This window comes from Camelus ferus, chromosome 16 (genome assembly GCF_009834535.1).
Source record: "Camelus ferus isolate YT-003-E chromosome 16, BCGSAC_Cfer_1.0, whole genome shotgun sequence".
In the NCBI taxonomy this organism is placed as follows: domain Eukaryota; kingdom Metazoa; phylum Chordata; class Mammalia; order Artiodactyla; family Camelidae; genus Camelus; species Camelus ferus.
This window is the reverse complement of record NC_045711.1, coordinates 404538-432387: the sequence shown is the minus strand read 5'-3', so window position 1 is coordinate 432387 and position 27850 is coordinate 404538. Positions and strand designations below refer to the sequence as shown.

The window sequence follows — 27850 nt, the reverse complement described above, 5'->3', positions numbered from 1 at the left end:
CAGGCAGAGAAGGGAGGAAAGAAGAAAGTGACAGAGTGGTGGTGCCTGCATCCTTGTACTTCGAGCACACAAAGCAGGGCTTAGCACAGAATGGGTGCTCGGTTCTTGTTCGCAGGCGGCGGGCTGAATGAACAGTGTAGCCGTGGTTAAGTCCCTTCCTCTCTGGACCCGCCTTTGCCCTGTAGAATGGCAGTAGCTGCCTCGGTCAGGCGGGCAGCACCGGCGACCGGGGCTCAGTCCGCCCCCGCCCCGGGAGGCGCACGCAGTGCCAGCGGGACGTCTGAGGGCTGCGCGGGTGTCCGCTGGAGGGCGAAAGCCGCCCGGCCTGCGGAGGACGGCCGTCTCGCCTCCTCCGCGAGGAGAGCGCCCGAGATGCGCCGGGTGGGAGAGGGCGCGCGCGGGGGGGAAGCGTCCTGAGCCCAGAGCATCGCGGACGCAGCGAGGAAGCAGAGGGTGACGGGGGCAGGGGAAGCCTGCGGAGCAGATGGCGCTGGGTGCCCAGCGGGTCATCGCCTCTGCGGGAGACCCCTCCAGGATGGGGGTGGGAGGAGCGGGAGTAACCAGTTGAAAAGGAGGGAGAGGTTGGGGAGATGGATCTGAAAGACCCAGAAGCCGGTGGGGACTTTCACTTGGGACCCCGGCAGGACCCGGGAAGGGCAGGTGCGGATACAGAAGAGGGGCAGCACGTCCAAGCAGGCCGACTGAATGAATGATTGCTCCCGCCTGGCCGTCCTCGGGAGCGCTTGATGACGAGGACGCCGCAGGAAAGGCTTGGAGAGCCAGGAGGTGCCAGGACTCAGGCTGTTCCTGGAGGGCCCGCCCGAAGCGCTGGAGTCCGCAGGCGTCATCCGCCGCCGGCTGGAGGCAGAGTTGGGGGCAGGCTTGTCCCACCGACCCCGCGGGATGGCCCCGCCCCGGGGCCGCGGGGAGGCCCCACGTGGGGGGCGGAGTTGCTACCGCCCCCTCCGACGCCCTGGACTGCGGCCCCTTTTTAAGCCAGCGAAGCAACTGGCTGCCCCCCTCTAGCTTCTCCTGCCAGTCTCCCTCTTGCGTGATGGCCTCTGCACTGAGCTATGTCTCCAAGTTCAAGTCCTTCGTGATCTTGTTCGTCACCCCGATACTGCTGCTGCCACTCATCATCCTGATGCCCACCAAGGTCAGTTGCGTCTCTAGGCAGCCCCGTGGATTCTGGGCACCTGGTGCCCAGCTAGGGCACTGAACCTGGGAGCATTAGGTGGAGCGCACGGATTCCCTGGCGGGCATAGCTCCCCTGGGGCACGCACCCTTAGGAGCACCGGATGCGAAGGGAGGTGCCCTGCAAAAAATTCGGAGGGGCATGGACGCTGGGGTTCACAGACCCCAGGGCACAAGAATGGTTCTGGCAAGCACAGAAACCTAGAAATTAGCATAGGTCTTGGCCACACAACCCACTCATAGGCTCGGAATCTCCCCAGAGCACACAACCTGGTCCTCATGCCCCCCAGATGCCGCCTCTAGTGACGGGGAGCCTGGGTGCTTGTCTTTCCTTTCTCTCTCATGTCTCTTCCCTTAGGGAATGGGGACTTCCCAGCTGGGTATGTGGCTTCCGAGGTCAGTTGGGGACCTACAGGAAAAGATCACTACCTAAGTGGATCCTGAGTACTGGCTGTGCCAGACAGTGGCCCTTCTTTGAGCCTCAGTTTCCTTATCTGTGATCCACATTTCTTTCCAGCTCTGAAACTTGGGAAGCCAAGCTGAATCAGAATCCTGCTCTCAACTGAAAGGCAGGTCGGGTTGGCCTGCTTTTGTTCGCTGCCTGCTGTGGCTGTGGCAGGAGGCAGGACACGTTCCCAGAGCTCACGCCTTGGGTGGCACGACCCAGGGTTGCGGGGAAGCCGTGTCCCAAGCCCTGGCCTCCTAGTGCTCCTGGGAGGGAGGCAGAGAATGAATGGCCTTGGCCACGGGGTGGGGGTGGTGCCGGGAGCCCTGGCCCAGGCCCTGCTGGGCTGTGCGAGGCCTGTTTGGCAGAGGCCCAAGCCCTTTGAAGCCTTTTGTGGCTGCTGGCTGATCCTTCCTCGTTCCCTCTCTCAGCCTTTCACTCTCAGCCCAGACAGGAAACCTCCACTCCCCCGAGCCCAGGCAGGTTTGGGAAACAGAGGAGCTCTTTAGGCGATGCTCTGAGGGTAGTCCTGGAAAAGTGGGGTTGTACCGGGATATCAGGAAGCCAATCTCCAAGAGAATGAGACTTTCACCGTTCACTCATCCCTGTGTTCTCTGGGCCTTAGCTTTCTTGTCTGTACAATGGAGCAAGGTGGTTTGGTTCTGACATTTTATGACTTTAGGTGCCAAAAGAGATTATGCTGGTTCTCAGGATGGGGGAGGGGAAGGCTGGGAGGAGCCCTTGGGTGGGCTGAGCAGACCCTGGATGGGCCAAGGAAGGCAGATCCAACTCCAGTGGCTCTTTAGTTGCCGCACCAACTGGGAGCAGCCATATTTCCTCCTTAGAAAGAGATCTGGGACTGTTACCGTCTGTGGGAGACAGCCAGGCAGGAGAGCTGAGCTTTTAGTTTTGCTGGTGGGGAGTGATGTTCCCTGGACTAATTATAGTAGCTCTGCTGACCTTCCTGCTCCAGGAGAATGTGACAGAGACCCCACTACCCTCCTCCCCTCTCCTGACTCCAGTGGCCCTGAGCTGGGTCTCCCAACTCGGGGTGTGTGTGCATGTCATTAACATGCCCTGGGAGTGAGGATCAGGCAAGGGGAGAGGCAACATCAGTGAAAGTTGTTCCAAAGGCTGCCTTCATGTGCTTTCTCTCCCAGTGGGGTAGGTGACTGGGAGCCTGGAACTCCGTCTTCTCGTTTTCTTCCTTTGTGCTTCTGTTTTGGTTACCTCCGAAGAGTTCCCTGTCCCCACCCCCACAGCCACAAAGATGTGCAAGGAAACCTAGGGCATGGGGCAGAGCAGCGGGGAAGCCAGTGAGAACTTGGCAGCCTGGGTGGCACTGTCCAGGTGGGGTGGTGACTCCCAGGGCACGCACCCTCTGCTGGTGCCCCAGCCCCATCCTGCACGCTTTCTTCTTTCATTCCTCTCCTGCTCCTTGCTTCCTCCCTGTCTTCACCTCTACTCCACTTTTCTGCCCCTACTCAGGGTCCTTTCTTTAAAAAAAAAAAAGCTTTTTAATAAAATAATACATTCACTGTGTTATTTTAATTATTTTAAAAATTCTTATTTTTATAGTCTCTAAAGTATTAAGTAAAAATGAAAATACTCTCAAATCCCCTAAAATACACAGTATGTTCTCTTAGCTACATTTTTTTCATTAAGCAATGTGTCAGGGCCACCCTTACTTGTTAATAATTAGATAAATCAAGAGCCATGGTTTTCTTTGGTTGTACATTTAACATATTTGAGCCCCGCTACGTGCTCGGCACTGTGCTGGGTGCTGACTTTTAAATCCCATTGTCCACTGTTAGCTCAGCTTTAAGTGCACTTCCGGCCACATTCTCAGCTGCGGGGAAGGCTCTGAATGAGCCCTCGGGAAGCAGGCTCCTCTCTGCAGGTAGCAATCCATCTCATTCTGCATGGTTGCCACCCCCTCCTCAGACTCCTCTAAGATCACCCGTCCTATTCTGCTTGCTCCACAATGCTCTGGGAGCATTCTAGTCAAGTGGGCTGACTGGTATTATTCAGAGATGGGGCGTTTCCCGGGCCTCCAGATAGTGGCATGGAGGTGAGGGGGCAATCAGCCTTGTGTCTTTTCTATTGGTTACATTTGGCACCTCCAGGAATTGTGCTGGGAAAATTGGTTACATGTGCCACCTGCTGCTTCTAAGTTTAGATAATTTAAAAATCACGTTCTGTGTGCCATACGTTAAGAATGAGTACTTATAAATCCTCAGTTTACAGGTGAGGACATGAAACAAGCACAGAGAGGGGCCAGGGTTGGCCGCAGGAGGAGTATTTGATCAAAGTCATTATTGAGAATTGCTATCACATGATGATAATGGGACTGATATTTAGACAGCATTGCTGTTTTAAATTCTCTTTAGTGCACCCTCTTATTGCCCACCCCTGGAGCAGATCATCCCTACCTCCCTCCCCCTTGACGCCAAGGCCCAGAAAAGTTAGTGACTGCTGAAGGCCCGAAAATGGCAGACAGTGGACACTGATCAGATCTGCCTGATGTCAAAGCCTAGTCTTCTAACCACATTGCTGTCCAGCTTTGAGCCCAGTGGCTTCAACCACCATTGATTCCCCCCTCCTTCCCAATCAAGGAACATCTGGCAAAGTTTGGAGACATTTTTTGTTGTCACAAATGGAGAGAATGCCACTGGCATCTAATGGGGTGGGGGCTAATCATCCTACAATGCACGGAAAAGGCCTCCCTTCCCCACAACAGACAACTGTCCAACCCAAAATGTCAACCGCGCGGAAGCTGAGAAACCCGGCCTTAGACAGTAGGGAGGTGTCCTGGGGTGCTCATGGGCTGCCGAAGATTTATTTTTATAATCCCTGATAACACAGTCCAGACAAAGAGGCCCAGTCATTGTGCAATGTTTCGTGCATATCACACGTGTGACCTTGGGTGACGATAAACAGTGGCGGTGCACAGGTACGCTCTTCCCAGCAGTGCTGTCACCGCCCTTGCCGTGCTGGTCTGTTCCTCTGATCGGCATTTGCTCACCGTCCCTGGAGTAGTGGGAGCCTGGGGTGTGAGTGGGCAAGGAGATGCGGCTGGAGGGGCCTGCAGGGCCTGCTCCGTTGCAGGTCTTCCAAGACACGCTAAGGCACTTGCCTTCCTGAAGGCAAAGGAAGGCTTTTAGATAAGGGAGTGATATGATCCGCTTTGTAAAGAGAGAAAGAGGAAACAGCAGTGTGGAGTGATGCAAGTTGAAAGAGGGAATTAGAAGAGAGCCGCAGTGATGCAGGCAGGAGGGGACGTGGCCTGAGCAGGGGCAGTGCCGTGGGGTGAAGGTGGGAGGGGAAGAGGCCGGGGAAGAAATGGGTAGAAGCTACAGGTTTGGTGCTGATTTAATTGGAGGGGCGGGAATGAGGGAGCGGGCAGAGTCTGGGTGGTTAATAATGATTATAGTAAAAATGCTGATAAAGGGAAAAACAGCCCAGGGAGGTGAGTATTATTATCCACATTTTAATAGGTGATGAAACTGAGGGCCAAAGTCCTATAGCGAGTAAGGAGCCAGGGCTGCAAACGCTTGCACCCGAACCCAGGTCTGTCGCACTCCAAAGCCACAATCCCAGCGGCTAAGTAACTAAAGGGTGTGAACAGACAGTTCACACAGGATTAAGTACAAACAGTAACGCTTGCGAGCTCTGTAACTAGAGAGCGGCCAATGAGCACCAAGTACCATCTTCTCAGTTGTAATAAAAACCTCTGGAGATACTCAGTGCTGGCCAGGTTCTGAATGAGCTGGTATATAACAAACATTTCTGGGAGCTAGGAAAGTTGGAGCTGTCTTTTGAGAAAGAAATTAGGAAACAGGAGTACGAGGATGTGCCTTTCCTAAGAATTGCATTTACTTTGCAAAATGATTTTGTTTAATTCTTAGAGCAGCTCATCAAAAATAGTATTTTCTTCTTTTTTCCCTCCTCCTCCTCTTCTACCCCTTCCTCTTCCTCCTCCTTTTCCCCCCTCTTCCCTGTCCTCCTTTTCTTACCTTCCCTGTGGAGGGGTGTGGATGCAGGGCTTGGGGAGGTGAGAGACTTGCCCGGGGCCACACAGCTGGGGGCAAGGGGGAGTCTCTTGCTGAGGGGTGCTGTGCCCTCCTCACTGTCCTGAACCTGGAGGGCTGTGCTGACGGGGGCAGGGAGGCCGGGGCAGCAGCAGCAGCATGCTGGGCCTCAGGGCTGTCTCTTCAGTTTGTCAGGTGTGCCTACATCATCATCCTCATGGCCGTTTACTGGTGCACAGAAGTCATCCCTCTGGCTGTCACCTCCCTCATGCCTGCCTTGCTTTTCCCACTCTTCAAGATTCTGGACTCCAAGCAGGTGAGCAGACCCAGCGCATCCAGGCGGCTTCCCGCGTCTCTCCCAGTGGCTCATTCTCCGAGCCCCTCTCTGAGCTGCCTAGGCTCCAGGGGACCAGATAATACCACATTTGTGGGTTCTCTCTGGCATAGAGACATACCCTTGGCCCTCCATTCCCACTCCAGGCTGCCCTGAAGTCAGCATCTGGTCTGCTTGCCTGTCTCTGGGGACTTAGGTGGCCCCGAGCCAGGCAGTGTGTGTCCGGGGGCAGGCCTGACAGGGCCTCCATGCCATCCTCCAGGTGTGTGTCCAGTACATGAAGGACACCAACATGCTGTTCCTGGGCGGCCTCATCGTGGCTGTGGCCGTGGAGCACTGGAACCTGCACAAGAGGATTGCCCTGCGCACGCTCCTCTGGGTGGGGGCCAAGCCTGCACAGTAATTACTCCTTCTCTCTCTCACTGCAGGGCTCTGCAGTAGGCCCCAGGGCTGGGGAGGGGGTGTGGCACAGACCAGATCACCCACAGGCAAGGGCTGGCCATGGCCTTACCTGGGCTTGGCAGCCAGGCAGAACCTTGGGTGGGGCATGTGACAATCTTAGCTGGGGAGATCAGATGCATGCGTATGCCTGGGGTGGGGGGGCGTAGTAAACAGCAGTGGGTAAGGGTTTTCTGAATCCAGAGGAGACTGGCTTGTGAGGGTCTCTGCATGTTCAGAAGACTTCCTATGGGAGGGGCTGCAGGGTTCCACAGAGAACAAGGTGGGTGGGAGGCTGCATCAAGCCATGCCTGATACCCCTAGGGGTTTTGTGGGGAAGGCAGAAAAGAGGTGCTCAACTACCCAGCTCAGGGGGAAGCAGAAAGGTCATCCCTCCATAGCTGGCACATCTATTCCCTTTGCAAAGAAGCTGCTTACCTCACCTTCCCCAATATCACTCTGTGGTCTCAACCCTGTCCAAGATCTCCCCTGCCAATCCCAGGCCCTTCCAACCAAGCCATGGAGTTGATACAAGCAGAATCACCTGGGTATACACAGCGCCTGCAGTGCCCAGGCCTGATACTGGGGGCTCATTTACCACCTCATCTGACTCTCACCACGCCTCCGAGAGTTGGGTATTCCCACCACCCATGTTCTGTTCTATACACGAGGAACTTGAGGCAGAGAGGGGCTAAATGGCTTGCTGACAATCACATGGGGATTGGACCTGGCCTGTCTGATGAGGCCTTGCCCCCTCTAATTGGGAACTCAGGGTGCACCCTTCTTTTGAGGCAACAATGCTCCCTCAACAAGGCGTGTTCCCAGCCCAGCCCTGGAAAGGAAGGTTGGGTAGTTCACAGCAGATCCCTCCTGATGTGTCCTCCCGTCAAGGACTCTGCTGGGCCCCAAGCACACACAGACCCTGGCCATCCCTCCAAGGCCCCTGGCTCCATAGCTCCCTTGAATGGAGGGCCGTGTGACTCTCTGACTGGTTACCCTTCATGGCATTGAACACGGCCCCCACCCCACAGTGACTGGTTTACAGGGTCAAATCAAAAGCCAGTGTGTTTCCTAGAAATGTGAGACCTTAGGGGCCTCAGAATTCCTGTTCTTAGGATCCTCTGAGGGGCCGGCTTTCCTCTGTCAGTGGTGGGCCTCATTCTGGAGTGTGCTGGACCTTTTGCACCCAAATCCAGGACGTTCACACATGCTTCTCTGCTCCTTCCTGTCACCTGGCTCCTCCTCTGAGCCTGGCTTCCTGCTGCCCAGGGCACTGCCTGTCCTGGGGGTGCCCTGTATGTTGAAGCCCCCTTGGTGCCTCAGAGCATCACGTCGAAACCTCATTCATGCAAATTCTGACCCTCCTCCTAGCCTGGATCCCAGCCTTTGTACTTACAGGTCCGTGAGGTCTACCCGCAAGGATACCAGCTAAAAGTCGGTGCAGGGCAGCCCCTAGACCTTCCTTCAGGCAAATCAGTGGCCTTGGGGAGGAGCCTGAATGCAGAGGGGCATTGGGACCGGGAGAGGTTGAGTTCCACTCGGCCCACCCTCCCCGAGCTCCTTCTGCTCCTGGCCTCATGCCGGGGGTGTGGGACTGATGGAGAAGCCCCAGAGCTTTCCCGCCCAGGGTCTAAGGAGAGAGCAGACGTGGAAGCAGTTCCTCCGAATCCACCCAGCAAGGAATGTCGGAGAGAAGGTCGAGGAGGGTGTGGTCAGCCCCACCCGCGGTGCCCTGGGAAGGAGGCGGCCTGACAGGCTTTGAGGGAACATGAGGAGTTTTCTAGGCGGGAGACACAAGTGGGACAGGGGTGGAAGGTGCGGTGTTCTAAGGGTAGGGAACGTGTTTTCTCAATACTCTTTGGTGACCTGGTCCACTGCAGAGTGGAGGGCAGCAAAGTGTGCGAATGAAGAGGTGTGTGTGTTGGGGGGAGTTAGCCATGAGGGAGGCCCCAGTTCCCCAGGCCCTGTCTGGGCTCACCCTACCCCTGAAGGCCGGCTCCACGCAGCCCTTCCAAACTCCTGAGAGAAGAAGCAGGGTCCGGGTGGGTGGGAATCTTCTAGATAGAAGTGGGAAGCTGGGCCTACCTGCACTCCTAGGTCATACTAGGGCAAACTCTCTGCAGTGGGTCGGCACCGTTCCCTTGCTAGACGGCGAGCTCCTTATAACCACGACTGAGAGGGAGGGAGGGAGGCACTAATGGTAACCCCCTCCTAGACTCCCCAGTCTTGAACTGGCCTTGGCACTTGCCCTGGCCCCTGGCATCCCTGCGGGGGGACCTGGCCCCCCTTGCTCCCTAGGCGCTGGGGGCACTGGGGGTAGGGGATTCTCCGGCTTTCCTCCCTGCCTCTCCTCTGCAGGCTGATGCTGGGCTTCATGGGCGTCACGGCCTTTCTCTCCATGTGGATCAGCAACACGGCCACCACAGCCATGATGGTGCCCATTGTGGAGGCCGTGCTGCGGCAGATGGAGGCCACGAGTGCAGCCACCGAAGCCAGCCTCGGGGCCCTGGAGCTGGCTGACAAGGGCAAGGCCGGCGAGCTGCCAGGTGAGCGCTCGGCCAGGGCCCTGCGGGGGTCCACCATGCCAGCCTCCCCCTCTGTTGCCAAAAGCCTTGGCCACTTCCCTGCTTCCTGGAGCCCTTCTTCAAACAGGCATATAGAGAATGCTGTTTTCCTATGTTTTAAGGATGTGATTATTGCATAAAAGTTAGATCCTTTCCCAGAGCTTATAGCAAGTTCCCACCCTCCTTTTTGCCATCACAGAAATCAGTGCGTGTTGATTTGATTATTTATTTAGGGATCTTTTGGGTCTCTACTGGATGTCCCTCACCCCTCTGCTCACCCTCAGGGAGGCCTTCTGCGAACAGGCCAGACCCCTCCACACTGTGCCCACAGGTACCTGGGCTTGGTTGTCCCACTTTTGCTTCCCCACTAGGCACCAAGCCCAGGGAAGACAAAGGGTGCCTGTTTCTCCCTCTGCCTTGCTCACTGCCCTATCCCCAGGACCCAGGGAGGGGGTGCTCAGGGCCTGTGCTGATGGCCTGATTGCCAGACCTTGCTAGATTGTCCTGGGGCCACAGAGATGCAGCAGACACATGTATACTGTGGACTTGTGGAGCCTGGTGGGACAGGATCAGGAGGCCCCTCAGACAGTTCATCTGACTTGGGGGAGGCCACAGGATGCCATAAGCCAGACACCGAGGTTGCTCAGAAAAGGGAGAGGCCTTGCTAGGAGAGAACATGTGAGACGGATTTAGACACCCCTCTTCCCCCAGATGAAGGGAACAGCTTGAGTAAGAGCGAGGAGGCAGGAAAGAAAAGAGTTATGTCTGAAGTTGCTGAATTTGCATGGAGCACTGAGGAGCCTGGGGGCTGCCGTGGGAAGTGACTGTGGGAGGCAGATGGGGCCAGACTACAGTTCTGGGCTGGAGGTTGGGGAACGAAAACCTGGGGAGGTTGCCAGCTGAGCTGGCTTGCCTGGATCCTTAGGACAGCAGCAGGGGCGGGGACTGGAGCTGGACGGGTGGTCCCCAGGACTGCTCAGCTCACAGCAGTGTGCCTATACCACAGGGAACCAGGCACATTTTGAAGGCCCCGCTGTGAGGCAGGAGGGAGCCCACGACAGGAAGAACATCTGCAAGGCCATGACCCTGTGTGTGTGCTATGCGGCCAGCATTGGAGGCACTGCCACCCTGACCGGGACAGGACCCAATGTGGTGCTTCTGGGCCAGATGCAAGAGTGAGTTGCTGCCCCTTTTGGGAACAATAACAGGGGGAGGCTGGGGCTGGAGGGACCCACCACCTCTTTCTCTTCCTCAGCTGTGCCCTGGAGCTGGGGCCTGGCAGGGGTGGGAGCGTGGGCCCCCATCAGCCTCTGGGTCCCGGCCCCTGCACATGCTGAGAGCCCCACAGAGGGTGGGAGCTGATGCCCACAGATCCATTTGCCTTCTGTTCTGGGGCAAGTCCCAGCTTTCTTCCCTGGGCTCAGGATTCTTGCTCAGACAGAGTGTAGACTGAACTTGGAGCTAGTCATGGGAAATGACAACACAGTCCGAGAAGTGGGTGCCTTGGTTAAAACTTATAGAAAACAGATGGCCCTAAAGATGCTCCTCTCAAAGCTGGGTCGTGACTGGGGTTGTTAATGGCGATGGTCCTATGATATCGGGAAGGGTTAGAGGGTCAGTGCCTCATCGGCTTATTCACTGCAGCCCCTCTAATTGCCCTTAAGGTGACAAGTGCCCTTGTGAGGCTCCAGGTGGACAGAGGTGGTTTGGAACTTCCCAGCCTTGGCCACAAAGGGACCCAGGCCTTGAGGACCCAGTTCTGTACCTGGTCTCGTGCCAGGTGGGGCTGTGATCACAAAAGTGAGAGAAACCTGGGTCCTGCCCGTGGGATACTCACGGGTGGCTGAGGGTAGCAGACACTTGGGAGAGATCTGGCGGGTCGTGTACATGCGTTAATGAAGGTGAGTACAAGCTGCAGTGGGCACAGATGGAAGAAGCAGTGTGATAGTGCCTGTCCTGTGCAGACAAGCACCCTGGACTGGGGTGGGGAGGGCAGCTGGAAGTGGGAAGGAGGTGTCTGCCTCCTGGCCGGGTAGACACTTGAAATCCAACAAGCAGACTGTTTCGTTCCTGTGAGTGTTTTCTGTAATGACAGCCTTACGGTTCTCCCTGAAGTTCTTCTGGGCAAAGCAGCCCACCTGGGCTGAGTGGGGAGAGCTCTGTGGCTACTTCAACACCCTTGGGCTAAAGGGGGTAGTGCCTGGGGTGGGAGGGGAAGTGACCCTCCTCCAGCCCCCAGGAAACGTCTTCTCGTCCCACCCTGGGAAGCTTTTGAGACTGGATTTCCTAAGGGGGCCCCTCCCTTGCAGAAGCCCACAGGGTGCGATTCTGAGGCATCCATGGACCCCTAGACCTGCTGGCCAAATTATGTGTGTAGAAAGGTGTATTTCTCTGGACCGAAGAGCCATGCCTTTAATGAGCTTCTCAGCAGGGTCTGAGCCCACAGGAGGGTCAGTTGGTCACTCCTAGAGCTTGTTTTGTGCGTGGCCATGTTCTAGGGCCCCTGCTTGATTGGGGTAATGCTGGGTGATGGACTGGCAGGAGGATGAACCCCCTGCCCCACTCCAGACCGCCTCTCAGGGCCCGGCTGCTGCTCAGCCTCTACCCGCAGGGTCCGGCCCACCTGCCCTCCACAGCTTAGCATTTGGTAGAGATGTGGACCAACATTTCTCCTTTCAGATTGTTTCCTGACAACAAAGACGTCGTGAACTTCGCTTCTTGGTTTGGATTTGCCTTCCCTAACATGCTGATCATGCTGCTGCTCGCCTGGTTGTGGCTCCGGTTTCTTTATATGAGATTCAAGTAAGTCTGAGCTGCTTATGGAACAGTCTAACTGTGCCCCATCCCTGCAGAAAACCCCTCAGGCTCAGTGGGTGAGTTTACAGAGTTCTTCCTGTCTGGCTCTAACTATTTCTCCAGCCCCATCTCCTGCTAGTCTGCCCTCCAGTTCCCGCCACCTCTGCTGCTCACCGTGCCTTTGCACATGCTGTTCCCTCTTCCTGGAATGCCACTCCTTCTTGTCTTCCTACTTTCCAACCTCCTCAGTCCTCAAGGCCAGTTCAAATGCTGCTTCCTCAGTGACCTCTGTCCCACCTTCCACATACCCCTACTCTGATTCCAGCAGATTGCCTGCTCACTGCTCTGGGCTTCCCCAGGCACATCATGCCCGGTCCACTGGCACCACGTTTCGGTGCTGCCCCTCCCCCAACCTGAGCTCCTCTGTGGCCTGCCCTAAGTCCTCTTTGAGCCCGCCACCCAGGCCACCTCCCAGCACAGGGAAAGAGAGCAGGTGTGTCACTGACGCGAATCAAAGCTCAATCTTGGAGCCAGTTAACAGTGCTGGACAGACTTCTACTTGGCTGCAAGTGTCCATCAGGCCAGGTCAGGCCAGAAGACCACCCGATAACATCCAGATCAATCCAAACTCTGATACACCGAAGGCTTACAGTGTTCCCAGCAGTGCACAGCTTCTGCAAAGTTTACCTTCCTGTTCCCAGCACACAGGCAAGTTCACCCAGAGACAATCTTGACAGCAGCCAGACTTTGGAGAGAAACCATGACGTGCACCTGACAAATACCTCAAAAATTTCTTGTCCGTTTTTAAAAGGCACACATTTCTCTACGGCACGAAGGTGGCCCTCCCACACTGGAAGAGGAAGTGCTTATCTGTGAGCCAGGTGCTCTGTGCCTTAATTCACAGGGAGCTTGAGCCCAGTGGCCTGCGTGGCCAGAGAGGAGATCTCAGGCTGAGAGGCAAAGGTGCCCACAGAAACCTGCGAGTTAATGGGGAAAAGGGGCATTTTGGTAAGTTTTCTTCTGAAGGAGGAACTGTTCTGAAAACTGCCGCTAAAAAATCTCCAACCATCATCAAAGCGGTCACAGTGATGACGTAACAGTAGTCGTGGGCATCCGTCGCATGGCCCGCCCTGCTCGTGTCCCAGCCCCCACGTGAAAGCGAAGCTGCTCCCCTGGGCACTTTGGCTGCAAGGGTTGGTTTTGATCGTAGCTCTTGGCCCGGCTTCTCGCACCTGCCTCAGGACCAAAGTGCTGTTCACTTGCCCTCAACCATCCAGCTGGCTTTGGGAGACCCTCCTCAGACCTGCTGCAGGCTACGGACAGGCACCGGCGTCTCCTCATGGAGCAACAGTAATAATAATGGTGAACAGTTACTGAGAACTTACCAAGTGCCAGACACAGATCGTGAGCACTCTGCCTATATTAATTAATCTTCACGTCACCTGTGAGGTGGGCGCTCTTATTAGCCCCAGTGTGCGGATCAGGCAGCCAAGGCAGGGAGAGGTTAGTTGGCGGACGCGGGACTGTACAGTGTGGAAGTCGTGGGGCTGAGGCTTGAACCCCGGCGGCCTGGCCCTTGAGCCTGTGCCTGCGACCCTGCATCCCTGTCTCAGTCAGCTCAGCTGCCATCACAGCACCGCGGGCTGGGGGCTTAAAGCACAGACGTTGATTTCTCACGGTTCTACAGGCTAGAAGTCCAAGATCAAGGTGCCAGCAGATCGGTTCCTAGTGAGCGCTCTCCTCCTGGCTTGCAGAAGGCTGCCTTCTCACTGTGTCCTCACAAGGAGTGGGTAGTGGTGGGGGGGGGCTCTGGTGCCTTCCTCCTCTTAGAAGGGTAGCAATCCCATCAGGGAGTCCCAGCCTCAAGACCTCATCTAAGGGTCCCATCTCAATACACATTCGGGGTTAGGGCTTCAACATATGAGTATGGGAGGAATACAGTTCAGTCTATAACAATCCCTTCTTGGAGAGGCTGAGAGTTGCTGCCTTTGACTGCCTCAAGGCCTAGGTACAGCCTTGCTTGTCAGGGGCTCCACCTGCCTCAGCCTGGGGGAGAGGCACTGCCCTGAAGCCTGAGGCCTACCAAGTCCCCTGGCGGAGCAAGCAGAGGGGAGCTGGCCTGGCCCCAAGACCACAAGTTCACCACCAGCCTCCAGTGGTAGACACCAGGCTCCCGGGATCTCACAGCCAAGAACCTGAGCTGTGGTTCCCATAGCCTGGTGCGGCCGCCATCAGCTCTTCTTAACAGGCAGGGAGCCTGGAGACTTCTGGAGTCAGCCTGTGGTTGGGCTCAGGGATGCCACCATCCCACATCCCTTCCTGGCATGCCACTCTAGCTCAGGGGCTGTTGCCAACCAGAAGGGGTGGGTGGGGTGGGGTGGTCCACAGGTAATCTTGTTTGGGTAGCTTTTTACACTCAGCTTGAATGTCCGGAACAGCAGGGATGTCCTCAGGCCCAGACCATGTCTTGCCAAGTCCCAGGGCCTGGTGGGTGTCTGCATCCTGTGTGCCAGTGGCCCCAGGCTAGCCCCTCCCCAGGGCTGAGGTCCCCTCTATAACTCCTCCAAGAACCCCTCCTCCCTCCTGCCAGCAGTCCCTGGGGAGGTCCTGCAGGGCACCCTGGGCAGGTGTGTTAGTCAATGGGCCCTGGTCCCTAGGGAGCCCATGCAAGAGCAGGACCCGGGCTGGCTTCCCTCCCGTCATTGCCACACCTACTGCTAGCCCCAGAGTCTCCTGGACCCCTAATCCTACACCTCGCCTCCTTGGAATGCAAGCACCCACCCTGCTCCTGCCTGGCCCAGTCTGCTGGGACCTGTCCTTATAACTTGTGTCCTCTTGAGCCACCTGATGACAGGGGCTGGCATCCTGGCACTATCAAAGGCATCTCCAGGCTAACGTGGGAGAAGACAGGGAGCATGTGAGGGAGCCTTGGCTCCAACTCGAGCCAGTTCCAGGACTTCTCACAGCCTCTCCCAGGTGACAGGGGCATCCAGTCTCTCGGCGACTGGGCACCTGCCAGGACCCCCTTGCCGGCAGCAGCCTCAGTTCTGCTTGTTTCTGCCTCCTATGCTCTTCTCCCCTGCTCCCCATTTTGCTCAGCCTCCTGGCCATCCTCTCTTTTCCTGCCTCCACTGTCCCTGAGACCTAGTCTGGACTGGCCACCCCACCTGTGCCATCTCAGGCCTCCTCTGGGGGCACTCTGCAGTCTGGGGACACCCTGGGGCATATGCTGGGCACACAAAACAGAGACTTACCCTCACTACGTCCTGTGAGGTTGGGTAGGCAAACGATAGAAACGGGGAGTGGGGAGGGACTTGCTCAAGGCCCCCGGGGTGACAGGGAGCCCTTTGTTCTGTTGCCCAGTGTTCAGGCTTCTATTCAACCAGCCCTGAGCCAACCAACATGCCCTGCTGTCCTCTTGCCTTTGCCTCTCCTAGTATTAAGGAGTCCTGGGGCTGCGGGCTGGAGAGGAAGAATGAGGAGAAGGCTGCCCACGAGGTGCTCTGGGAGGAGTACAGGAAGCTGGGGCCCCTGTCCTTCGCTGAGGTCAACGTCCTGCTCTGCTTCTTCCTGCTGGTTGGCCTGTGGTTCTCCCGGGACCCCGGCTTTATGCCCGGCTGGCTGTCGATCGCCTGGGTGGAGGGCCAGACAACGTAAGTGGTCCCTCCTCCTTTTCCGCTGTCCAGTGCTGTTGCTTTCTGGACTCGTTTTTGTCTCACGAACTGACACTCCCACAGATGTGTTCATGCGGCCCCTCCTCCCCAACAGGCTGGCAGGGTAGCCAGGCTGTGATAGAGAGAGGCTTGCTGGGTGGGACGGCGGCTCCCAGCACTCTGGCTTCCAAATCCCTGTTCTGCTATCTTTCCTTTCTGGTCTTTTTTCAGATCCGGGCCATTTCCTTTGAAGGCATATCCTGGGGTCCAGAAGCTTTTTCAGATAGAGATTTGGCAAAAGGGGGCAGGGGTATGGAGTTTCCCTCCTAGCTAAGATGCTGTGCGGTCAGAATGGAGGCAAGGTTGAGAAACATGCATATCCCAGACAGGGCAGATGTGGACAGGGACACAGCTGCCTATTACTGTAATTATTCCGTTCTGAAGTTCTGCTGGGGGTAGCCCCAAAGTCCCTGTGGTCATCCTGGTGCAGCTAGAATCCCAGAGAATCTGGTTGAGAAGAGGTCATGAAGTTCACCCGTGAAGCAACACGGGCCCAGGGTTACCCAGAGCCGGTGGCAGAGCCAGGCCAAGAATGTGGGTGTCCTGGTTTCCAGCCAGGGTTCAGTCCACCTCCCCATTCCCGATCTTGGCCTTTGGGGATCCAGTTTTCTTACTCACCTGAGCCAGTTTCTTCACGTAGGAGCATTCAGACACAGAGCAGGCTTGTTGGATGACCGTCACTGCAGCCAAGCTGGGCGAATCCTCTGTGCTCTTCCCCGCCCAGGTACACCTCTGATGCCACCGTGGCCATCTTTGTGGCCATCTTGCTATTCATTGTGCCTTCGCAGAAGCCCAAATTCAACTTCTGCAGCCAGACTGAGGAAGGTAAGGCTCCCGTCCTGGCCTCCCATTCATCAGGGTTGGGGCCCTGGCAGCAGAGGATCCTCAAGAGGTGCCCTGGGCCCCAGAGGGAGAAAATCGCACCCTCTTGAAAAAGACTAGCTGAATTACAAAGTCTGGGCACAGGGTATTTTCCAAGCCTTCCCTGGGTATTGTTTAGTGCAAAATCTCCTCTTTCGCTTTTTAAACATTTGAAATCGTATTTATTTTACAACGGGAACAGAAAGAGGTGTCACATTTTGAGGGTTTCTCTCTTCCTCCCAGTCTTTGTTAATATGTAAATACATCATGGCTATAATCAACACACACACACAATTTCAATCCTGTTTCTTTGCTGTTTTGTTCTTTTCATGTTTTGCTTGCTATAAATATTTCCTGCTATTGCCACAATTTTCAAATTTATTTTCTCTAATAACGGCATTATATTGTATCAGGGGGCTGTACCCATTTCCCTGTCATGGCACATTCTGGCTGTTTTGAATTTTTCATTATTGTAAATTTTCATGTATATAGCTTTTTCTTTGAGGGTGTTTCTTCTTTAGGGTAAATTTCTAGGAATGATGGTGCCGGGGTTAAAGAGTATATATACTTAAGGGCTTTTAAAATGTATCAGTAATGCTTTTCAAAAAGACTACCAGTTTATAATGCTACCAGGAGCACATAAAAGTCTGACCATATCATATCTTCACGGCAATTATTGTAAATTTTAGCTAATTAACAGATATGAGATGGTACTCACTGTGCTGGCTTTTTATTCCCCTTGATGAGATCTCTTTTGCTTTCTAAGGCTGCTCTGGGTTATGTATGTATGTGTTTTTATCATCTCTTCTCAGAAAGGAAAACTCCATTTTATCCGCCTCCACTGCTGAATTGGAAGGTGGCCCAGGAGAAAGTACCTTGGGGCATCGTGCTGCTCCTGGGGGGCGGCTTTGCTCTGGCTAAAGGATGCGAGGTAACCCCTCCAGCTGTGGGCTGCCCAGCCCCCCTCCGTTCACCAAGAGGGCAGCCGAGGAATGGCGGCACCTCTCCCTCCAGGCACCCGGGGCTGCGCCTGTGCGTTTCTGTCTCTGTCTCCTCCACGGAACCGTACATTTCTGGAGGACAGGGCCTCCGCCTTGTCACCTAGAAACCCTGCACCACGAATAGTGCCTGGGATAGAGAAAGTACTCTTTGAGTAACTTCAGAAATGAGTGAATGAGTGCCCCTGATCAGCAGAGAGAGGCAGGGGATGCTGTGAGAGCTCCTGGGGGACTTGGGGAAAACGAACTCCGCTTTGCTATATTCCAGGCAAGTCTTTCAAGCCTTTGTGAACGTTTCACCATTACCTTTGGTTCTTCTACTTGCTGAAGTCTTTGTTGATATACTTGCCGTTTAAAATTTTTTCTCTAGCTAGATATGTAGTGACATAGAAGGAGAGGAACAGTTCTGGGGGGTAAACACCCCAAAATGCAATTTTCTTACCTGCCCCCTTCCCTGATTGGGAAGAAATGAGCCAGAGGGAGGGATAAACACCTTGGCGCTGCTGTCCTCCATCCAACCATGCATCTGTCCATGCATCCAGGAATAGAATGTGATAGACTCGGTCTATCTTGCTATTGGCGTTTCCTCGGCATCTAGGATGGGGCCTGGTGCATAGTGGGTACGTAACTATTTTTCTGATGAAAAATCCATCCATTATGTCACCTCTCCATCCAGTCATCCATCTGTTAATCTCTCCATTCATTCTTCATCAAACAATCCTATTATGTCTATGTTAGGTCAGGCACAGTAATTACAGAGGAGACTGATTTCATTGGTCCCTGTTCTTGAGGCGTTCACAACCTAGAGAAGAGGACATACCTGGAAGAGCATTTCAGGAGGAAGTGATACGAGTAAAGAAATAAGCCTGTTGTGTCTAGATGAGGAACAGTAGGAGATAAGGCTGGTGAGGCTCGCAGCAGCCACTTCACTGAGGGTCAAGATAGGGAGTGTGGACTTTATTCTGAAGGTGGTGGGTAGCTGCTGAAGGGTTGAGGCCAGAGAGTAACTTGGTCAGATGTGCACTTGGGAAAAATCTCTGATGTCGGAGCGGAGGCCTAGGTGGAGCAGAGGCCTAGGCAGGGCCGAGGCTCTATAGAGCCTTCATCTAACACAGGCTCAGAACACTGGCCTCCATGGACTGCCCTCTCCTTCCTAAAACTCCCTCCTCCTTTGGTCCCCATTACATCATTCTCTTCTGTTTCCTTCTAACTCTGACTATTCCTACTCTGCCTCATTTGCTGTCTTCTCCTCTGTTCTCCCTTAAATATGAGTGTTCATGAAGGTTCTGTCTTCACTTTTCATTCTCTTCCTGGACAATCTATTCTCAGCCCAAAGCACCAAATATAAATTCCCAACTTCTGGCTCAAATCACTCTCTTGAGCTCTAAGAATCATGGGAGACTGAGAGGAGACGATGGTCATGAGGTGTTCTGGGTGACCGGTGACTGACTGGGCATAAGGAATAAGGGGGATGGAAATCCCAGGATGACCCCCAGCCTTCTAGGTTGGACAGCAGATGAATCTATTCAGTGATCTGGGGAGCCCCAGGGGAGCAGATTCTGGGCTGTAGAGGGTGAATTCAGGTTGGCATGTGGAGTCTGATATGCTCATGGGACACCTGGGTAGAAATCAGGATAGTAGACAGGCTGGGCTGGGAACACAGATTTAAGAGACAGCAGAGTGAGGACGAGACTGAAATTGTGGGCACAGATGAGATCACCTATGGTACGTATGCAGAGAGAGAGTCAGAAGTGAAGGATGGGCTGAGCTCCTTGCAGAAAAAGGAAGGTCCCTCCTGGCTCTGAAGGAACTGTAAGCCTGCTAGTAGCCCTGTGGTGACTGCCCTCTCTGTGCTTCCCAGGCCTCGGGGCTGTCAGAATGGATAGGGAAGCAGATGGAGCCCTTGCATGCTGTGGCACCGGCAGCCATCACCTTGATCTTGTCCTTGCTCACTGCTGTGCTCACCGAGTGCACAAGCAATGTGGCCACCATCACCCTGTTCCTGCCCATCTTTGCCTCCATGGTAAGTAACCCTGCTGGGGGAGATGACTTGTAGCCATCATTTCATAGGAAGCCTTCAACCCATGACTGTATCCTGGATCCCTAGAGAGGCAGTGACATCAGGGGCCCAAGCCTGGCCAGACTTTGGAGACCTAGGTCTCTAAACCCTGCTCCAAGACGGACTTGTGTACTCTTGAGGACCCTGGGCCTGCCCTCAATCCTTTGCTGGTTCTTCTTTGTATCCTCCTTGCTGACCAAAGTGCTAAGCAAGAACCAGGTGCTCTAAATGTATTTGTAAATGTAATCGTTATTTCTCAAGCTGGGGAGACAGGGCTTGTACCACGGAGAAGGGGGCCAGGGCCATGAGGGAACAATAGAGGGTCTCTGAGAATGTAGCACGGATGAGTGGGAGGTCTGCAGGGCAGGGCGACACCACTGGCTGGAACCTACCAGGAAGAGAGCTTGGGGGAACTGGGGCCTGGGAATGGTGGCAGGGGAGAAGGTGTTCTGGGAACACAGAGTAGCCCAAGTAAAGGAAACAGGGCGCATGACTGGCTCATGGCATGGCAGGCTCAGGGATCAGGGATCAGGGAGCTGAGCCCACAGAGCCCGTGGGTGGTGGTGGGGGATGCCGAGAGCCAGGCTAAACAGTTGTGTTCTGTGGACAAGCATATTGTTGAGTTGGGATGGGAAGCAAGCAGAGCTTATAGGAAAATCGACTGTGATGTTTTCTTGCGTTTCCTTTCGTCACTCATCACACAGCAGTACTGGCCTCAAGGTGGTACAGAAAAAGCCCTGGGTGTGCAGTCAGAGGACCCGAGTTCAAGCTGTGGGATCCTCAGACATGTCACCTGGGTTCTTTCCCCGTACTCTTGTGCTGAGGGTTAAGTAGGATGAGGGCTGTGAGAATCCTCTGCAGATGCAAAGTGAGCCTGGGAGAGGCCGTGGCTGCCATTCCGGAGGTGGGAGACAGACTTACAGAGGCCTCAATGCAGGCCTGAAGTTGGTAAATTTTCACGCAGCTGCCAAGGTGTCCATGTGTATAAAAAGCAAACTCAAGTGATTTTCTCTTCTTGTTCCAAGTGAAGATGAAAGTGTTAAGAAGAGCCAGGTGGCCCACCTGGCCCTCCCCAAGCAGGCTGCCCAGACAGGTGCCGAGGAGCTTCTCTTGCTGCTGCTCATGCAGTGGTGAGGCCTCCCTCCCCTGGCAGAGGCCTGGCTTTGTCACCTTCAGCCCCCAGCCAGAAAGATGGAGGTCTTCACTTGAAGGGGTGGCCAGGCCCTTCGAAAACAAGCTTTTTTAGAATCAGAAGCCCCAAGGTTAGGTTCCCACCGGCCTCACACTTCTGCCCCAGCACCACCTGCAGGCAAGGGGAAGGGCGACCTCCCAACTGGGTCTCCGATACACATGGGGTGCATAGGCCATGGGGGCACCAGGAAGCAGACAGGCCCCTCTCAGTTACTCCTAAAGGGGGTACGACTCGGTGCAGCCTTTTCAGAGACCTGTTTACCCACAGGAACCATAACCTGAAACCTCTCATACCCTTTGAATCTGGGAATTTTATGTCTAGGAATCTATCTTAGGAAAATCATCAGAGATGCCAACAAGCATCTATTATAAAGATGCATATCACAGAATTATTTGTTATAAAAAATACTTCCATAATATAGAGGATTGATGAAATATGTTCTCATATATTCATACAATATAATATGATCAAGTCACTTTTAAAAAATCACAGTTTTGAAGGGTATTTCATAAAATGAGACCATGTATAATTTTTCAAAGCTGGAAATGTGATAGATACATGTGGCTAAAAATTGTCTAATAATATCAAAGAGTATGTAGACCCTTACCCTCTCATCTCCTCCCTAGAGACAACCTCTGTTATTAATTTCTTAGGTATCTTTCTGGATGTATTACACACATACTTTTTAAAAACAAATGGTATCATTCTATGGCCCTGTTCTGTACCTTAATTTTTAAATCTAACCATACACTTTGGAGATCATTCCATGTTAGTATATAAAACCCATTCAATTCTTTACAGCTGCAAACTATTCCACTGTACATATGTATTTTATTTAACCATCCTGCTACTGATGGCCAGTGAGTCTGTTTCCTGTGTGTTTTGCTGTTACAATGCTGCATTGAAAATCTCTGCATGTGTCTACCCTCATGTGCATGTAGATCTACATGACAGATTATTAATTTTAATAGATATTTACAGATTTTACAAATTATGGTATCTTTCATTCATTCAACAAATATTTAATGAATGTCTACTCTGTGCTAGGCACTGTTAGATGTGGCTAAATTTTAAGCTTTAGAGAAAAGATGGATACCAAATTTTATACACAAAATGATCCCAAATGTGTATAGAAACACATGCAAAGGCACAGGTCCCTGCCCTCTAGGCTTTCTCTGCCTGTGGCAGGACAGATAGACAAGTGTATGTGTGGGCTGCAGGAGTGCTCAGTTCAGTCTCTGGCACATAGTAGGTGGCCAAGAAATATATGTTGAATGAATTGAGGGGATTCAGAAGGGCTTCCTGGGGAATTTAGCCTTCAGGATCCAGCAGAATTATCCAGATGTGGCAAAAGGCAGAGGACCCAGCAGGACAAAGGCACAGAGGTGGAAAGGCACACAGTACGGTAGGGAAATGCTTTGCAGAGTGATGGTCCTGGGAGCTTTTGTTTTCTTCTTCTGTGACGTTGTAGTGCTGTGTTTTTCCCCAGTCACGTTCCATTGGCCTCAACCCGCTCTACATCATGATCCCCTGTACCCTGAGTTCGTCCTTTGCCTTCATGTTGCCTGTGGCCACCCCACCTAATGCCATCGTGTTTTCCTATGGACACCTCAAGGTTTCTGATATGGTAACGCAGCCACTTTTATTCACTCCTATCAGCTATGATATTTCTGTCATGAGGGATGCCCCATTTATTAATGATCTGTGATGTCAAAGAGTTTGGGAATACCACCAAATGTCCAGACCTAACTCATTATTTGCATTTATATGCAACATCTCTTCTTTTTTGACATGATGTCATATTTCAGACCATTCTGTCCCCCAAAGCTGAGAGGTGGGTTACAGAATTTCCCACCTGGAGGTACCTGAGCAGCCATCCATGGGGCCTTCACTGAGTACTTGGAAGGGGTGAGGATGGGGGTCCCACTGGCCAAGACGGATTTCACAAACTAGCAAGAACCCCCCGTGAGGACAGTCAGGAGGGGCAAGGCTGAGACGGTGGGGTGGGGAGTGCTAATGACAGCCAGAGAGACTGATAGAGGAGTCTGCAGACATGGAAGCAGGGAGGGGGCGAGAGACATCACTGCCTGGGAGCAGATGCTGCCCTGGAAACAAATGCAGCCAAAGGGAGGAACTCTTCAGTCCTGCTATGGCTTTACCCTGGCCCCCAGCAGCTCTGTAGCTCTGGGAGGGAGAGAGGCAAGTGTGTGAGCAGGGGGCCAGAAAAGAGGGTTCCTCCCTCAGCCCAGTCAGGTGCTGGTTATCTCAGAGCCTTCGCTGGTGTCTCTGGGACTCCATGGAACGTTCTCACACAGCGGCTGGGTCCCAGAAACTAGCAACAGCAAACTCAATTCCAATCCCCATTAAAAAATCTAGCACACAGTTTGAAAGCAATAGTTAGCATGCAAAGAACTCAGAGCAGGCACTGGAAAGGCCATAGGAGGTTCTCGGGAAGCCAGCACATGCCTGGGGAACTGTGAAGACCCTGGGGTGAGCGCCAGACCTGGAGTTAGACCCAGGCTCCTCCAGTAACTCCCTGAGTGGTCTGGAGCTGTCGCCTCCCTCACATCCCTGAGGCCCAGTTTTCCAAACGCTCAAGTGCACCTGGAGAGCCCACCTGTCCTGCCTGTTTCCCAGGCTGCTTTAGCAGCGACGATTCTTACTGGACATGAAGTTGCTCTGCCTGGGGGTGTGGTAAGCACAGAGCAGGGCCCAGGGACAGGGGGCCTAGCACGCAGCCTTTGTTCCCTTCTGTCCCAGAGTGCTGGTTCCCATGTCCCATTCACCTTTGTTCTGACAGCCCCGTAGACCCAAGGGTGCTCACTCTGATCCTGTATTTTTCCAGATGAAAACAGGACTAATGATGAATATAATTGGAATTTCCTGTGTATTTTTGGCCGTCAACACCTGGGGACGGGTCATGTTTGACTTGGACAATTTCCCCGAGTGGGCTAACGCGACTGCACATTGAGACTTAGGAAGAGCCATAAGACCACGACCACGACCCCATGCTCCTGAGAACTCTCGAAACTTCCAGTACACCTTGCAGCAGAGCTTTGGCCACCACCATGGTGATCCCATGATGACCACACCCTATGGAGACCCAGCCAATGGGCCACATCTTCCTCCACGCCTGGGGTCACAGCTGGGGACAGGTGCCTGGAGGGTAGTCTTGGAAGTGAAGGGTGCCTCCCAAGGGGCTGCTGGTGTCCATCTCTCCTGGGTCCTGCCATCATCTCTGGGATGGGCAAGGTCCTCCCCAACTCAGTCTTGAGCTAGCCCCACGCTGGGCTCTGGTGTCCACTCATCATGTAAATAGGACTCAGATCCTAGTTTGAGAGGTGAGAGAACAACCTTCCAGAGCCCATGCCTCTCCCAGCTTGCCCTGGGCTGCCTCAGATCACCCCTGTCACTTGGAAAGGACAACCCAGCCCAGGGACAGAACGCCTGGTCCTGGGCGGCTTCCCACTGCTGCAGTGAGAGTGGGAACCAGCAGGAGTATGGTGGATCTGAGTCGATAACTTCTGGGCCACGCCACCCGCAGCACCCCACGGCTACCGGCTCCACTTTAACGGACAGTTTGGACCTCCTTCGCAGCTCTGCGGGGCATCTCCTTCAGTTCCTAGGCCCCTTTGTTGTCCTGCTGACATTTGTTGGAATCTACCCTTTTTCTCCTCAGCAGGTCAATTTGGCTCTTCCAGGAGATGCTTTTCCTGCCCCCCACCCCAACCCTGATGGCTGGGATCACACTCCAGTACAGGCAGTGATGGCTCCTTTGGGGCCACAATTGGGGGTCCAGGTGCTCCCTCACCTGCAGGTCCAGAGGGGACACTTGTTAATTACCAAGAGCAGGGTTCCTTCAGAGTTTGTCTGTCATGCTGGAGTTTGGTTTCCTCTGGGGAAAGGCTCCCCTTGCCAACAGCCAAGACTGGTGGTGACAGAGCAGCATTGAGAACAAGCAATGCCTGGTGGTCCTGGAGCAGATAGTCCCTGTCCATGAGTGAATCTACCTGGAGTTGCTGGGCAAAGACTCCAGAGTGGCTGGGAACCCTCGGATCCCCTGTGAGAGATACATGGGAGACTCCCACCCTCTTGCCCACAACTCATTTTAATTTTTCTCTTGTGCTGCTCCATTGGTGGTATTTTTCAGAGCAGGAGAAGGTATGGGAACCCAAGGGACTGCCCCCCACCCCCCTGCAAAGGACCAAGCACGTACCACCTGGTTCCACCTTATTCCTTGGGTGGGATGACTCCTGACCATCCCATCTGTCTCCCATGGAAGGTGCACTGAGCTGTCGGGGGTGGGCGGGGTGAGTGGATGAAGAGCACTCACTGCTCACCTCCTGTGTGCCAGGCCTCCCCGGCCCTGGTGCGTCTGTCTGCTAGTTATCACTTGACCTTTGCCGTAGCCTGTGAGATAGGCAGGCGTTATTAACCTCATCTGGCTTTCATTAATACTGGGGCTAAGACAGGCCAAGTCATGTCCACAGTCACGCATCAAGTTAGTGGCAGTTGGGGTTCCAATCCAGATCTTCCACTGCCATGTCCGCTGCTGCTTCCTCTAGCTATTAAGGGCCTTGGCCTTGTAGGGCCTGTGGGGAAAGGTGGTGGCCAAGAGCAAATCCACCCCAAGGCCCTGCCTGCTCAGGGATCATCAACAAGAGCCCCCTTCTGCTGCCTCCTCTGAGATGGACTCAAGTCAGTCCTGGAGCAGACAAGGCTGGTCTTTGCCTGCAGAAGCCAAGCCTTCGGTTGGAGAGAGCAGTATGAAAATGGCTCCCTGCTCCCCCACAAGATAAAACTGAGCCACCCCTCTATCAGTGCTCCCTACACTGTGAGGGCCCCCGGGACTCACACTGCCCTCTGGTCCTGTGCAGGCCCTATGGCTGAGCCACAGCAGGCCACCACAAGTGTGATCGGTAAATAAATGATTAGTTCAGTGTGGTCAATTAGATGCATGCCTGGTGGTAGTGAGCAAGGTCAGTGAAGGTCATCTAGTGGGCATTGAAGGCTGAGTGGGACTGGCCAGACTGATGGGGGAGGAAGTGATGGGGTTGATGGAAGGGCAGGGGGACTCCATCTGGTTGAGGGGTGACAAGAAAGCTGGGTGGGGTTTTGGGAGAGCGGATATCAAGGTTGAGGAGGCTGACCAGTTGGGATCCTTTCCTGTCCCTCTGAGCTGAGAACCTCCTTAGGGAAAGACCTGGGCCACCTCCTCTGGCAGGGCCAGTGAGCAGGGCATGCCCTGGGACAGGTAAGGCCTTTTCCCCTCCCCACCATCTCTCACACACAAAAATAACGGGTAGTTTGCTCTGGACTCCAAGCAGCGAGTCAGCCCATTATCACAGAGTCCAATTCTCAAAATGAATACAGATTTTTCTCAGGTAGGACCCTTGATGGCATGTTCTTGTTTGTGGAAATAAAGACCAAATGCTGGATTGTCTGGTTAAAAACTACACCCAGCAGTCTTCTTAGCTAGGAACTCCTTCTTCTAGCCTACTCTATCTAGCCTTCTCTCCCCTACTCCCACATCCTTTTAAAAGCCTTGTGCTCCAACCCGAGGAAACTTCTTTTAACATAAAAAAAAAAAAATCCATCAAAATAAATCTCCCATACCATTGGATGGGTTTTTACATTCTTCAACAGAAAGCTTATCATTTCTGGTGGAAGTCCCTGATTTCAGATAGATATTCAGTTTACTTCCCTGATTCAGGTTCTCACGTTCCTGCCCCAGGAACGCCTTCCAGGCGGTTCCCTGCTATGCTGGGCAGACTCACACTTCCACCCTCAGAAATACAGGCCGCCCATGGCTGGCAGTCTCAGAGCAGCATTTATGTCCCTGCCTCCCGCTATCAAGGGTAGAGAAATACTACAGTCTTAGAACACTGCTGTCCAATCAAGAAATTTTAACAGTTTTTATAACTAAAAAGTTACCATGAACACAGCGGAAGAAATCTCAACCGTGCAAAAAAGTATTGAGACATGTTCCTCCACTTCAGACCTTGAGGCCTCCATGCCCCACCAGAAAGGCAACCACTGTCCGACAGTTTCTTATGTGCCCTTCTAGAAATGCTACAGGTACAGTTGGTCCTGTAACGCAGGGGATGGTTCCAGGACCCTCTCCGGAACCAAAACCCGCGGATGCTCAAGTCCCTTATATAAAACGGCCTAGGAGGGTCTGCCCTCAGTATCTGCGGATCCCGCGTGGCGGTTGGTTGAATCCACAGAGGCGGAACTTGTGCACACAGAGGGCAGACTGCAGACACACTTATGTAATAGACATTTAGCATTTTATTACCTCTGGGAGCATACTACGCACATTTTCTGCCCTTGTTTCTACCCCTCTCCCTTAATTCATTGGGAGATCATTCTATTTCAGGACATACTAAGTTTGACTTTTTCCCCCCCATTTAATGGTTAATTTTGTTTTTAAATTGAAGTGAAATTAATTTCAGTGAACTGCAGACCTTAAGTGTACAATTCAATGATTTAGACAACTGTGTATACTATGTAAGCAACACCCCATTTCCATCTCCTTACCCTCTGAAGGTTCTCTTGCCCTTCCCAGGAATCTGCACCTTCTCGAGGCAACCACTCTTCTGATTTCTGTGACCATGAGCTGGTTTTGCCTGTTGAAATTCATGTATATGGCATCATATAGTACACACTCTTGTGTCTGATTTATTCTGCTTAACAAAATGTTTCTGAAATTCATTCTTGTGTAATCATTTATTCTTTTTATCGTTGTTAAGTAGTGTTCCACTGTATGAATATGCCACAATTTGTTTATTCCCCTTTGATGGACATTTGGGTTGCTCCAGTTGAGGGCTCTCTGAATAAAGCTGTTAGAAAATTCTCCGCACAAGTCTTTTTTTGGACCCATGTTTTCATTTCTCTTGGCTATGTGCCTAGGAGTAAGCCACAATCTTTTTAAAAGCTGCATAGTATTCCATTGTAAGTGCATAACACATAATAAACAAGTCCCCTGTTGATGGGCATTTGGATGGTTGCCAATCTTTTGCTAATATTGAAATAAACACATCTGTATTTAGTTAAACCTATGTGAGAATACTCTCCTAGAATGGCATGATGGATGAAAAGGTATACGTATTTAAATCTGAGACAGCTATTGCCAATTTGCTTTTCAAAAAGGCTATGCCAATATATATTCTGAAGAACTGTGCATGAGACCATATTCTTCCACAGCCTAAGCAACTCCGTGTGT

The 27850-nt window shown here is 53.3% G+C and overlaps 2 protein-coding genes across 4 annotated transcripts in view; one reads left to right on the top strand and one right to left on the bottom strand.

Annotated features, from left to right (window-relative positions):
- The first annotated feature begins 480 nt into the window (after positions 1 to 480).
- SLC13A5 (solute carrier family 13 member 5) lies at positions 481 to 27484 on the top strand. 3 transcript variants are annotated; one of them, XM_006177043.3, is made up of 12 exons: positions 484 to 1156; positions 5858 to 5986; positions 6267 to 6403; positions 8801 to 8988; positions 10013 to 10181; positions 11686 to 11808; positions 15240 to 15455; positions 16240 to 16340; positions 17189 to 17307; positions 19236 to 19397; positions 22115 to 22252; positions 23471 to 27484. In XM_006177043.3, the coding sequence occupies exons 1-12, from the start codon at positions 710 to 712 to the stop codon at positions 23594 to 23596; spliced, it is 2055 nt and encodes a 684-aa protein (XP_006177105.2). In that variant the 5' UTR covers positions 484 to 709; the 3' UTR covers positions 23597 to 27484. The 3 variants fall into 3 exon arrangements, with proteins under 3 accessions (XP_014408145.2, XP_032353872.1, XP_006177105.2); XM_014552659.2 differs by lacking the exon at positions 22115 to 22252 and having other exon boundaries at positions 481 to 1156; XM_032497981.1 differs by lacking the exon at positions 17189 to 17307 and having other exon boundaries at positions 482 to 1156; positions 23471 to 23598.
- Positions 27134 to 27850, bottom strand: part of C16H17orf100 (chromosome 16 C17orf100 homolog) — a 17558-nt gene continuing 16841 nt past the window's right edge. Inside the window, exon 2 of the mRNA XM_032498035.1 lies at positions 27134 to 27254. The gene's annotated coding sequence lies outside the window, so the exon portion shown is untranslated. The remainder of the gene's footprint in view (positions 27255 to 27850) is intronic.